The sequence below is a fragment of the Canis aureus genome, chromosome 26 (genome assembly GCF_053574225.1).
Source record: "Canis aureus isolate CA01 chromosome 26, VMU_Caureus_v.1.0, whole genome shotgun sequence".
Lineage (NCBI taxonomy): Eukaryota > Metazoa > Chordata > Mammalia > Carnivora > Canidae > Canis > Canis aureus.
This window is the reverse complement of record NC_135636.1, coordinates 8,184,190-8,198,737: the sequence shown is the minus strand read 5'-3', so window position 1 is coordinate 8,198,737 and position 14,548 is coordinate 8,184,190. Positions and strand designations below refer to the sequence as shown.

Genomic DNA, 14,548 nt, shown 5'->3' with positions numbered 1-14,548 from the left:
TAAATTTACTATAGAATAAAATAAGTGGATGGGGAGAGGAGGCTTAGAAGGCTGATAATTTCTTCAGATTTGTTAAGAAATTAGTAAGTGCTATCTAAAATTATACCATGGGGCTAAAAAGTGTTTCCATCACCTTAATGTGATTATAATCTTCTCATTATAGATAAAACTTTTAGATGTTAATATTTCCTGTGATAAAGGAATGTTTATTTGAATTTTGAGAATTCTGTTTCACTTTATTTTCTTTTCTTCTGTTAAATTCAAATAAAATAAAATTCAGAGCTCTTCATTAAAAATGCACTAAAGAAAAAAAATGCAGTAAAGAATCTTAAGAATTAAAGAATCCACTGTCAGTCCCTCATCCTTACCCTAGCACTTCCATATACCCGCCCCCTTGCCACTGCCTTCACCTCAGTCAACCTGTCTGGTTTTACATCTACCCATCCATGGCTGGCTGGCTGCCTGTCCGCCTATAACTGTAGGCCAAATTCTCTGTCTGCCTATCTGTCTGCACCTACATACCTGTCCATCTACACCTCCCTACTCACTTCCACCTCTGCCAGCTGGCCTGTTTACACCCACCTGTCTGATGTTCCATGCCTGCCTGCCAGTTTGTTTTTGTCTATCAGCTCATCTGTAAGCCCTACTGTCTGCCAGGCCGCTCCCTGTTTATATCCTGCCTTACCCACCTCCACTCTGCCAGTCTCTTATCTGCTCATCTAGCTAGCCAGGCCAGCACCAAATATACATACATAGAAATACCTGGAATGAGATTCTCCTAACATCGATAGTGGTTGTGTAACAGTAGTATTTTGAGTGATTTGCTTGAGACTGTGTTTACCTAATGAGTACTTTAAAAATATATATATAACATTATTCTTTAAAACAAAACCAACAACAAAGAAAACAACCTAATCAACAACTAATGCTCAGAGCAGTATTTTGAATGTTTCAGACTCATAACCTAAGTAAGACATTTTACAGAAGCATATATGCATCTGTATACAGATTATACATAAATAAATGTTTTAGAAGTTTCACAAAGAAATGCTAATCCTTACAACATACAGTGCACTCTGAAATGTTTTGGTCTATTCTATTTTATTCTATTCAATTATTTTTTTAAAATACTGGCTTTTGATAAGTTGATTTCATGACCTACAACAAGTAGTTGGAAAAACACTGGTAAGAAGCCAAGTTTCCAACAGGGCAAGGCAACCCCGAGACCAAAACTGCCCCACCTGAAGCCTCTAGCACTCACTGCTAATCTGCGTGCTGATGGCAGCAGTAAGCTGAGGCTGCCCTGAGCGCCAATGAACCTCATATCCCCTCAGTTATTTCCACTGCCTTCAACTGACTGGGCCAACCAGTCCAAGGAGACTTGCTCGGTCAGCCCCTGTCATGAGCCTCTCTGCCCCTGGGGCCCCTCATCAGCATTCACTCCCACATCACACACATGGACATCTCATCTTCTGCCATCACACACCGCTCTCTGGTGCATACACACACATCTTACCTCTTCACTGAGAATATGCACTTATGCAATGTTCATTTTAAACTTTAATTGCCTTTAGGCCTAAATAATAAATAGTCTCTGAATACTTTAAAATCAAAAAAGAAATCACTAGAAATTACGTTTTGCCATCCAGAAAATAAAAATTCCTCATTGACCACAAGAGGGCAATAGAACGCAATGTTAAAATCCATGCCCCTTCAAGCATCTCTACTTAGTATTTTAACATACCCCCCCAAAAAAACATACCCAACATTCATATTTTAAATATTACATATATGCTTTCAAATTAGATTTGATGAAAAATAAATATAAAATTTAAGTAAAATGTTTTTTGGCTTCACAGTGCAAAGATGTCTAAGAAGTTCAATCATAAGTAGTCTGCAGTTACCTACATGACCCAAGCTACTTCAGAACAGAATTTAGATTGGATTTGGGACTAAATGGAATGCAGAATATAGAGCATGCTCTTGGCAAGTGTGCAATGCAATAATGGATACAGACAGAACTGTTAGTATGATAAATTAACAATTTACACAATAAAGGTAAAACCACATCAATCTAGCATGTATCTCTTGTGCAAAATTCATAAGCTTTGTCAGTCATATCTAGTCTTGTAGTAGGCACTGGCATAAAGAATTTAAAACACTACTACAGGGGATCCCTGGGTGGCACAGTGGTTTAGCGCCTGCCTTCTGCCCAGGGCATGGTCCTGGAGTCCCGGGATTGAGTCCTATACCAGGCTCCCTGCGTCTCTGCCTCTGTGTGTGTGTGTCTTCATGAATAAATAAATAACATCTTTAAAAATTAAAAAAATAAAACACTGCTACAGATCAGGGTCTGAAAACTATGGCATATCATCCAAATCCAGCCTGCCAGGTGATTTTCAAAAATAAAGTTCTTTAGGAACACAGCCATGCTTCTTTGTTACATACTGTCCATGGCTGCTTTCTCATTATGAAGGCAGAGCTGAGTAACTGCAACAGAGCCCACGTGATCAAGGCCTGAAATATTATCTGGTCCTTTACTCTATTAAGTATATATGGCCTCTACTCTCTATTATATGCCCTCTAAGACCTAAGACCTTGATGATTTCAACTCAAATTAAATAGTACCAAGTACCTTCCATGTGTACAACAGGAACACAATAGGGCAACATTAATGGAGAGAATAGGGTAGATTTTTAAATCATGGACTCTTTTGATAAACGAATGTTTGGCAGCATGACATATACAGTATAGTTCATAAAGAGATGACACAGATGTGGGGCTCCAGGGAGCATGCTGCTAACCATGGTCAAAGGAAAAGGAAGGAATGGGAGTAAGAAAACCCCCACATGACTTGCTCAGTGATCGCTCATAGGAGGAACAGGAGATGAGGAGCACAGGAGGGCTAAAATTAATATGCACGTAAGAACATGAGTATCATTAAAGAAGTGGTCAAGTCAGGAGAAGAAGCTGATGTTAGAGAAGAAAATAAGCTAAACTTTGGCCTCATTACCCTTAGGTTACCACTATAATGTGAGATAAGATCAAGTGGGCATTTTAAAAGGCAAGTATGGAAGCAAGGTCTGTACAAAAGGCTTGAGTGGGAGTCTTATGCCACAGTGACTCCTGGCTCTGCACAAGCAGTTGATATCCCTAAGGAGGCAAGTGTGGAGTTACAGAAAAGGCTCAAGTCCAGAATATTGGTCAACCCTTGGAATTTGGGGTTAAACAAAAAAAAGGGGCCAAGAAATGAGACAGAGGGGTGCCTCGGTAGCTCATTTGGCTAAGCACCTGCTTTTGCCTCAGGTCATGATCCCAGGGTCCTGGGATAGAGTCCCATGATGTTGGCATCAGGCCTCCTGCTCACTGGGGAGTCTGCTTCTCCCTTTCTCTCTCCCTCTCCAGCTCTCTCTCTCAAATAAATATGTTTTCTTTTTAATGAGACAGAGAAGACACAGAGATTGAGAAGAACTAAAGTAGTGCTAAGACACAGAACCAGAAAAATAAGGAGAATTTTCATTGAAGCTTAAACTAATTATTTTAAGCCAAACACTTTTACTCATTAAAATATGGTAAAACCTCCAGTTTGCTATGGATTATGCTGGGACTCTGATTCTTGGTTGATTTTTCTTTAATGAAAGTCTCAGAAATGAGAGAGTTAATCACCATCTAGAAGTCTTGCACACACACCATTCATTTGTGTACAGGACTCCTTGTTGTCTCCTCTCAGACCACGGGTTTCTGCTAGTCAAGGGCCTCAACCTCTGTGCTCACGTGTGGACTAAGCTATTTCCCCCAAATAGGCACATGCTCACAAAGGAGCCAGGCTCTGCTTCCCAGGGCACAGGTACCAAGATGCAGATGGCCAGTGGCTCCACCCCACACCACAGAGCTACTATTCTCTCCACTGCACTTTGAGTTCTGCTTCCTCGATCAGAGTTTCTTCACGGCAGTACTACTGACATTTGGGGCCTGATGTTCTTTGTCTTGGGGTAGTAGAGGCTCTGTCCTATGCCTATAGGATAATCAGGCTCCTACCTACTAGATGCTAGTACCACTGCCCTCTCCCCAGGTGTGACAACCAAAAATGTCTTCAGACAATGCCCAATGTCCCCTGGGGGGCAGAGCCAGCCCCAGGTGTCACTCAGAGCTTCTAATCATTGCCCGGCCTCTGATCTCTGCAGTCTTCTTCCTCACTTGCACCTACTTTGTTTGCACTCCCCTCTCTTTACACCACCACAGTGTCCATCATTGGTTGCTATATCAGCATCTTGGCCTAAGCCCTTGCTTTCTTTTTTAAAAAATATTTACATACAGTAAATATACAATATATTACTGCCAACATATAGTATAACACCCAGTGCTCATCTCATCAAGTACCCTCCTTAGTGCCCGTTCACCCAGTTGCCCCATCCCCCCACCCACCTCCCCTTCTGCAATGCTTTGTTTCCCAGAGTTAGGAGTCTCTCATGGTTTGTCTTCCTCAAATTTTTCCCCACTCAGTTTCCTTCCTTTCCCTTATGGTCCCTTTCGCTATTTCTTATATTCCACGTATAAGTGAAACCATATGGTAATTGTCTTTCTCCTATTGACTTATTTCACTCAGCATAATACCCTCCAGTTCCAGCCCATCAATGTAAATAGTAGGCAGTCATCCTTTCTGATGGCTGAATCTTATGTCATAAATACTTCTATCTCACTTGCATGCCATGTGTGTTTGCAGGGAAAGTACAATCATTTGCAGAAACCTCCAGAGAGCTGCATAAGGCCCTTGGAACACCACTAGTCTGGGGCTCCTCTTTGCAATATTCATCTGTTGATAAGTATTCAGCAAGTGCTTTCTAAGGGCTTTCTTCCCACCTACTCCTGGGTTTCAAGTTTCTTATGGAAACATGACAGTATTTGTGGAATGATCTGCTCATGTAACAAATTTCTTCTCCATGTGTAGGAATTTTACAAAAACCAAATTTTTAAAAATCATAAAAGAAAAAAAATTGCAACACTCCACATAAAAGCATGATTAGAGGGATAATTCAGTCCTGTAATGTAGCCCAATTCATCAATAGTATTTCTTGCAGGACTATGAGCAAAAGAACAAGAACAAAGTTCTCTTCAGTTGCATGAACTTACACAAACAAACTAACCTGGCGAAAGACTTCGTTCACAAAGTTGACATAACCTCGCGTTGACAAGAGAATCCGCTGTACCATTTCATACACAGTGCGGTGCTCTTCCTCAATGCTACAAAGGCTGGAGTTGCTGAGTCTTCGGTCAGATAAGGTGCTGCTGTTGGAATGGTTTTTGTCCTGCTCTGCAGGCCCGCCACCATCCAGCTCCGGCGCCCTCTCTTGACCCACACCACCACCAACAGTCTGGAAGAAAGTCATGACCACCTCTGAGTGAGCCTCTTCGACACTCAAGAATGCCTAGTGAAACTGAAAGCTTGCTTTATGTAAAAGAACTCTGATTACTATCAACTTCAAGGCCAGCTAGACACCAGCCCTGCTTGAAGCACAAGGGGCTCCAGAACCTGTACTTACCAGTTTTCCAATTCACCAGCTCAGTTACTTTAACAGGAAAATACTAAATTATTGCATGAAGGGAGGCTGTGAAATTTTATCAACCTAGAAACTTTAACTTACATTTGCAAAATCATAGAACAAATTGTGTTAATGAATTTATACTATGATCACCTTTGGGCTCTAAATTCAGCACTTACTCTATGGTCACAGAGATTTGAAAGTTCAGTGCAATTTTTGTGGCCACAATATTGGAAAGCATCATTTGATTCACAAGACTTAGTGACACCTGATGAAAGAGTGTCTTGATCTTTAGAGGGTATTTTGTGAGAAGAATCTTGATCTGAATTTTATATTCAGAATCTCAAACTTAACTGAAATATTTACCAAATTTTAAATATTTAGAAGACTTTAAGAGCACAAAGAAATAAAATAATTCATGTGATGACTCACAAATTTTAATATGGATTTCTGCTCTCATCTATCTACCCATAGAATTAAAGGTTTCCTCCAAATATTATACATGTATAATTTTGCTTCGTTTTTGCAAATGCCACTATTATTTAAGTGTCAAAAAAGTATAATCCAAATACCATTAAAATTCTACCCACTGTGAATATTTTTTACAAAAAATGGTAAGATATGAGAGGTGCAAAATAGTAATTTCATAACTACCAAGGACAGTTTGAAAGCAGATACCCAAATAGCAATCTCTAGGGAAAATTAATGGAAGATTATATTTATAATAATTTTTCTCTTCATGCCTTAGCTATTAAGTCTGTGTGGCTTATCAAAGGCACTGTCATATTTTGAGATGAGTTGTCCTATAGAAATTATTTCATCCTTTTGATGCATCAACTATCTTCCACAGAAAAATAAAATTTTACTCATTTTTACTGATATATATATATTTTAATATGTAAAGCATAGAGGTTAGATTAAGTCTAATGTCTCTTGTGGCTCAATAACCTATGACTTTTTTTTATCAGTAACTCCCATCTTCCCCACAAGCCAAAAAGGAAAAAAAAAAAAAACCATGTACATACTAAGCAAATCAAAAATGATCACAAATTCTATGACCCTCCTCTTCCCTTTGACCCACACGGAATACAGTGGAAGAGACCTGTGCCACCTCCAGGCCCAGCTCCAAGAGGCTGACAGTTACTACTTCCCATCTCTGGGAACCTTTGCTATTGGAGCTCTGAGAAGCTAAGGAAGAAGTCCAATAACCCTGCTACAGAGACTGCATGGAAGGGGAGGCCCAGCAGCACCCATCAAAGTAACAGGAATCTGAATAAAGTCATCCAGAGCCCTCTAGACCAACTAGCCTTGAACTAAAGAACACCACCCCCTGACCTCAGGTAATGCCGTTATGAAGCACAAGAACTGCCCAACCAGATCTTGCCCAAATTTCTGATCCAAAGAGTATAATGTGTAATATGACAAAAGGGTTGTTTTAGGCCACCAAGTTTTGAAGTCATTAGATAACTAATTGGGTAACATAGCAATTAGGTAGCTAAAACAATGTTAAGTAAAGAGGTATGTTTATGGGTTTTAATGTCAATTAATGTTTATAGAACTGGTAAAAAAAAAAAAAAAAGGTCACTGTTGAAATTTTAAAATCACCACTCTGTTTCTCTAAAGTGGGTTGAGGTACTTTTATTTCATACAAAAATGAACTACTAAGGACTAAATAATACTTCACGAAAACATTTTCAGCTGAAATGATACACCAAGAACAGTTTTGCTCAGGTTGATGCTGTTGTCAACACAGTATATGGGATGTAAGAGCAACTGTATTTTCGTTCTCCCATGAATATCTGTTATACCAGATTCTCCAAGTAGTAAGAAACTTTAGCCTAGAAGATATATTAATTCCTCTCCTCCCTGGTGAAAAATACTGTTAAAGGTATTAATTAGTTTTAGATCCAGAGGCAAATTCACTTTGGAAAAAAACACACCAAAAAATCCTCAAACATGATCTTTAAAATAATATTGGCAAAAGTGTAAACTCTATTTGGAAATAGCACTTAAAATATTGTTTTGAAGGGCTTTTACAAGAGTAATAAATCCTTTGAAAAGAGATTTTCGAATCAATTGACTTATAATATTCACTTTAAATAGGCAAAATTATATTAAATTTGAGATTCCAAATAAAAACTTTCAGGAGACAGGGATGCCTGGGTGGCTTAGCGGTTGAGCACCTGCCCCTGGCTCAGGGTGTAATCCCACCGTCTCAGGATCAAGTCCCACATCAGGCTCGCTGCCTGGAGCCTGCTCTGCCTATGTCTCTGCCTTTCTCTCTCTGTCTTTTATGAATAAATAAATAAAATCTTTTTTAAAAAAAACTTTCAGGAGACAAATGAAATTATATGTGCTTTTATTCCTGCAACTCAGTCTCCAAAATGTAATATTCAATTGTTTAAATTGCTTTTTCTCATGCACAATGAAGATGAAGAGAGGAATGCAGCAGACACATGTGAGATGAGGTGGGAAACACAGCCATAAGGCATGGAAGGGAGCACAGGAGGCAACTGGTCAGCTGAATAACGACGACCCCCCCCACCCCAAAGATGTCCATGCCTTAATCCCCAAAACCTCTGAGTATCTTACTTACTTGGCAAATGGGATTTAGCAGGTGTGATTAAATTAAGGTGTGAGAGGGAAAGATAATCCTGGATTATCTGGGTGGTCCCAGTGTAATGACAAGGATCCATAAGGAGAAAGGAGGACCAGACATAGAAGGCAATGTGTAGATGGAAACAGGGAGGAAAGGTGACGTGATGAAGAGCCACAAGCCAGGGAATGGATTCTCCTCTAGAGCCTCCAAAAGGAACACAGACCTGCCAACACCTTGATTTTATCACACTGACACTGATTTTGGACTTCTGACTTCCAGAACTACAAGATAATAAACTTCTGTTGTTTCAAGCCACTGAAAGTTTGTGATTTGCTACAGTGGCACTATAAAACTACTATAACAACTCACTGTGAGGCATACTGAGAGTCTAAACAATGGCAGCAACCATTTTTAGGCAAGGCCATCTGCAGGGTGGTAGACCTGGGCCTGGACAGCTGTCTGCCCAGCATCCATTCCCCCACCCCAATGGAACCCCAATGCTCCCTGTACCTCCTCCCCTGCAGCCCAGGTGATTCACAGGAAGCTGGCCCTATCCACAGTACCAACAAAGTGTTCTGTTTCTTGGAAGCCAGTTATGTGCCTCCTGGGTCATAGCCAGCTGTAAGTCAGTCAGTGCCTTATTACTGTTCCAGAAGGTAACCTAGATTGTCCCAGACAAAAGGGAAGGGCTTTGTATCTCTGGGTTGTCTCTGAACATGAACAAGGAAGGCAGTGCCCCAGCTGTTGGCAGCCATGTTATATTTGGCAGGGAAGCCAAAAACAAACTTGCCAGAGGGAAAGGGCAGAGTAGGGAAAACTGTAGCAAATCATGGAGAGAGTGTGAATAAACCATATGCGCTGCCAGCCCTGCCATGAGCTCCTTCTTTATGAGATTAAAATACTTCTTTTTTTATCTTTAAGACAGTTTGAGTTACAGAGTTTTTTTCTGTTAGGATGATACAACCATCAGAACTGATTCAGGAGGTCAGACTTTTATAACACTAAGAAAATCAGATAATAAAAGTAGAGGACTCATGAGCGTGAATAACCAACTAAGGAAAAAAACTAGAATCTTGAATCAGTGGTTAGTTTGCTATTCTCGCCACTTCTCATCATCCAAATGTATTTTTCAAGAATGAGAAACTTACTTTCAATAAATATAGTGACAGTTTTCTGAAATTTTGAAACCAGGTAGGAAGAAGTCATAGCCTCTAAATAGACTGTTTTGAATGTCTTAACGTTCACACAAGATACAATGTAAAACTTATCAAAGAGTGTGACTGAGTTTCTTATATGTGATTTCATACAAATTTGTGTCTACCTGATGATTTTTAGTTTTTGTTTATCTGATGGGTGAATAAAGGTCTCTCAACATGGCCCAGAATCAACAGTGTTCCCTGGCTCATAGTGAAATCCAGGGTCATTTTTATTTCCTTTTCTGTGAACTTGTCTTTCATCTCCTTTTGTCTGTTTTTCAATTGGACTGTTTGTCTTATCAATTTGTAGGCCCTCTCTACATACCAGAAGCATGAACTCCTTTAACAGCTTTGATGTTATAGATGCTTTTCACAGTCTGTTGCCTGCGTGTGGCTTTACTCGATCTTTTTACGTAAAAATCTTTTCAAAATTTTAAAATGAAGTGGAATCTCATTTCTTCTATGGCTTGTGGGTCTTATCCCTACCACTTCCCAAACTTATACCTTCCCCTAGATTATTTCCTAAATTCTTTATCATTTTGTTTTTATATCTAGGCCTTAAATCAATTTAGAAGTTAAATCAATCTGACATCTGCTTCCATATGTAGCATGAAGCAAGGTTCTGAAAAAGAGAGAGAAAGACCCATCAACAATTCTTTTAGCTCTCAGGGTTATAGATTAGATTTGATATTCAATGCTACTCTGTCCCATTTTCTAGAGGGAACTTGTAGTTTCTGTCTGGAACTTTGATAATTTCTTCTTAATCCCTGAAAGTCAAATAGGTTTATGTCTGTTCAGGTTTTTTGTCTGTTTAGCTAATTCTTCCTGGGACTTGAAGGCCTTTTTAGTCTAAGGCATGACTTTTTTTGCTGAAAGAAAGTAAATTTTGCATGTTTAATTTCACATCTGATTTTTTCTCCTTTTGCCCTCATGATACTTGGAAGGTGGATCTGGACCTGACCTCTGCGCTTATTTATTCATTTCCGATTTCTAGTGCTTTGAATTTTTTCTCAGTGTTGTGGGATATTCCTTTGGAAAATCAATTTTGTTCTTACCATCTCCATTTTACCTATTAAAATCTTAAACTAAAAAAAAAAAAAAAAATCTTAAACTAATGAACTTAAGGTTTTTTAAGGCTTTCTTTTTTTTAAAGATTTTTAAAATTTATTTGACAGAAAGAAAGAACACCCTTGATCAAGCACAAGCAGGGGGAGTGGCAGACAGAGGGAGAAACAAGCTCCCTGCTGAGCAGGAAGCCCAATGCAGGGCTCAATCTCAGGGCCCTGGGATCATGACCTGAGCCAAAGGCAGACGCTTAACCGACTGAGCCACCCAGGCACCCCAAAGCTTTCTTTTAAAACCTTCAGTAAGTCTTTTGTTGCTCTTACTACAATTGTATCCCCCTCAGATTTCTTTGAAAATAAGTTTCTTTAGTTAGTTCTTATCAATGAGGCCACGTGCTCTGGACCTGCTTGGTGCTCCTCCATCAACAGGCTAATTGTCACTCTGGTGTGTGTACTCTTTTTTTTTTTTTTTTTAAATGTTTTTTTTTAATTATTTATGATAGTCACACACACAAAGAGAGAGAGAGAGAGAGGCAGAGACACAGGCAAAGGGAGAAGCAGGCTCCATGCACCAGGAGCCTGACGTGGGATTCGGTCCCGGGTCTCCAGGATCGCGCCCTGGGCCAAAGGCAGGCGCTAAACCACTGCGCCACCCAGGGATCCCCGGTGTGTGTACTCTTGAGCTCAGGCCTAGTCATGCTCTAGGAACTCCAGGGCATCAGCAAACCTGCTGTGAGTGGACCACATTTTCTGCATAAAACCATGTCCTTGCCATGAAGCACTTGCTCTCAAACTTCCCCAAGTGCTCCTGCTCTATGCGTGCAAACTCCCTAAGCAACTCAGCCTGTTGGGAAAGCCCCATTTGTCTGTGACCAAGGCCCACAAGAGAGGGAAGATACACCATGGGCCCCACACAGAAAGAGGTCTTTACTGAAGACCTCAGAGAGAGACAACCTTCTTTTCTCGGGATCCCATCATGGCACCCCAAAATCCTGAGATGCTCTTCTACTCCTTCCCCTGAGATCCCAAGAGGGGACTTAGCAGTCTCACAGGCCCTTCCCATGGCCCACCTGCATGTCTCCTGAGGGCCTTCTTAGTGCTGGGGATTGGTAACGGCAACACAGATCCCTGGTCTTATGCTCCGAGGTCACTGGTACTTGAGCAAAAGGGGGAAAATGAGAGGAAGCCAGGAGTGTGTGCACAACAGCCATCTTCTCAGAATGTCTCCTTAGCCCCCAAGATTGCCTTGTCATGGCAATGTCAACAGAGCACTGCAAGTGCTACCTCAGAGCTCTCTCTGATACCTCAGCAATACAGACAGAGCCCACCAATAAAACCAATTCCTATAACTAACATCCTTTAAGAACCAAAAACCCTAAAAATTACTTTGGTATGTGTTAGTGAACTTTTACCTAAGTAAAAGATAAGAAGATGAATGACATACCTGTATAATTTTGGGTAGTACATCAACTCCATTTTTAGTGTTTTGTGTTGTAGTTAGATACTTTTTTTCCAAAAAGAAAGTTACAATCCATTTAATAAAAACAACACGAGCTGCCATGTATGGAATTTTTGTACTGTAAATGTTTTCACTGTCTCGAGTTGTAGTAATATACACTGGCTTTGGTCTCAAATGGGGGATGTCTGGAAGAAAAGAGAACATATGATTAGGATAGTGAGTGTAACCCCCACAAATGGCACAACTGGTTCAGTTTCTAACTAAGCAGATATATAATTGGTGTCTGAATAGCAAAATTAAAGAGCCAGAAATTATTTAAAATGACACCTTTTGGTAGACGTGCTTCTTTCTGATTCTGCCTCGCAATCTGACCAATATGGGACAGTGACTACTGTTACTGTTTATTTGTTGTAACTATGACATACAGCTATGGAAGTACTCAGATAATAACTCTTTTTAACAAATTTGAGAAATGATATGAGATCATAATAAAAATCTTTTCACATACATTATAATTAAATTAATCTTATTTTATGGCTGAAACAAATCTAAAAGCATCTTTGGACATTTTTCATCATTTAAGCTATTTTATTATTTTAATCATTTTAGGTATTTTAACATCCAATACTTCACTAATCAAATCCATGGGACTTTAGTTTTATATCCTCTTCCCTTTAGATGAATCCAAAGAATAGAATCAGTATAATCTACTTTATGTCTGAAAGAATTCATCTTTGAGGTATCAGATACCACCATTTTCAAAGAATTAATAAGAAGTCCCTTTCTCATTCTTTAAATTCCATAATCAATACCAAAAAAATTACACAGTATTGGATTTGAGATACTACTTGCTGCATGTTCACCTCTCTTACTTTTTACATACCTGGAGGTACTTACATGAGGCAGACAAGTTCTCAACAAATAACTTTTAATTTCAGCATATTAAAGTATATTGTGTTTTTCACAGTGAATATAGACTATAAAATCAGAAACAAATTCTGAAAAAAATATCTACATATATATAGCTAACAAAATACATATCTATCCCAGTACCTCTAAAGGTTAGTATTTCTACATCTTTCAAAATGCACCAAGCTTCTGCTGTTTCCCCTTTATCCAAACATGCACGTGTGTGCGTGTGCGTGTGTATGTGTATAAATCCCAAAGACAATTGAATTAGTCCACATTCCCCAGATGGATTAATGTCTGTTGTGACCTCTTCCCCTCCAAAATTGTTCCTGATTATTCATTTTAACTAATTTCACTACTTTAAAATAATAAGGAGAGGAAAATTTGCCTTCGCCACCCCCACTCCTCTGCCACCAATCTAAGGGGTGCTTCTGTCTGTGAGCCTTCATTTATCATACAAGAAAAACTTTAGCAGCTAAATTAGAAATTCCATTATGTTTCCTTCCTTTCTGAGGCTTACTGTCCATAGGTTGCCCAGTTGCCCAAACATCAGCATCTGTTGAATGAAAGATCCAGTATAAAAGAAAGGGCCTACTGTGGGCAGCTATATGACCTAGGCTGGCCTGCCTCGCCACTGAGCAAGGTCTGGAGTCATCACACTCTACCATTCATAAGAGGAAATGCAAGTTTTATTTTAACATTAAAAGATTTTAAATATTACTACACCAAAAAATCATGACACATGTCAAATTTTTTCTGATTACAGAAGCCACAGTTCCCCTTTATCGCTATAAGTTGAGGTACCCCTTAGTCTGTACAAATAGGTAAAGTCATCTATTAGGAAATAATTTATTAGGAAACCTTAAACCTCCTACAATAATGTTACCATTAAATTTAGGAATAAAATGACTATTTTACTTAAAAATAATCAAAGGTCACTTTGAAAGAGACTGGACAGCTTCCCTGTGGACATCCTCTAGACATTGTGCAATCAGTACTTACCAAGTATGGGTTTGTAGATGTTTGTTAACTTAGTAAATGATGGAAATAAATGAGGAAGATAATACTTTCGAAACAATGTAAAAAGAAATTTAAAACCAGTATCTTGATTCTCCTTATTCTTCCACTCCAAGCTTGCAGCCTTTGGATAATATGTGGGAAAGAACATATGTACATTTACATTTCAACTTAATGTACACTAAACTGAAATGCTGTTATAAAAATTCCTACCCTAAATTAAAAAAAAAAAAAAACTTGACCAAGTTAACAATCACATAATGAAATCATGTCTTAAAAATCAAATGATGAGAAAAATGAATACTTCAAAACACAATGGTAACCATGTTAAAGATGTTTTTACTACTTTTAAAAAGTCACCCAATGGTATGTTTCTAACCTTGCTCTACTCATCATTCCTATAGTTTTTTCCACATGTTCTCTATAATGATTTAACATTCCTTCTGCCCTTAAAACATTAAGTCAGATGTAATGTAGTACTTTAAAAAAAAAAAACTGGAAAAGGGCCATTTATAATAATCAGGAATTAAGGAAATAATCCCTTACAAGGATTTCATCTAATGTTACCTACATGAAAAATCAGTATCATCAGAAGGCAAAGGTACAGAAACTTGGAAAGTGTACTGTCCTTATTAAAAGCAACCCAAGGGATCCCTGGGTGGCGCAGTGGTTTGGCGCCTGCCTTTGGCCCAGGGCGTGATCCTGGAGACCCGGGATCGAATCCCACGTCGGGCTCCCGGTGCATGGAGCCTGCTTCTCCCTCT

At 39.2% G+C, this 14,548-nt stretch overlaps 1 protein-coding gene across 10 annotated transcripts in view; it reads right to left on the bottom strand.

Moving 5' to 3' along the window:
• The window catches only part of RALGAPA2 (Ral GTPase activating protein catalytic subunit alpha 2), a 321,681-nt gene that overhangs the window by 223,563 nt on the left and 83,570 nt on the right, over positions 1 to 14,548 (bottom strand). For all 10 annotated transcript variants that reach the window (XR_013364745.1, XR_013364747.1, XR_013364748.1 and 7 more), the window contains 3 exons: positions 13,770 to 13,908; positions 11,844 to 12,043; positions 5,145 to 5,372 (listed from right to left, as the gene is read on the bottom strand). Coding sequence is in view for 2 of the 10 variants with exons in the window: in XM_077871986.1 (XP_077728112.1) it covers positions 5,145 to 5,372; positions 11,844 to 12,043; positions 13,770 to 13,908 (567 nt within the window). In the remaining 8 variants the exon portion in view is untranslated. The remainder of the gene's footprint in view (positions 1 to 5,144; positions 5,373 to 11,843; positions 12,044 to 13,769; positions 13,909 to 14,548) is intronic.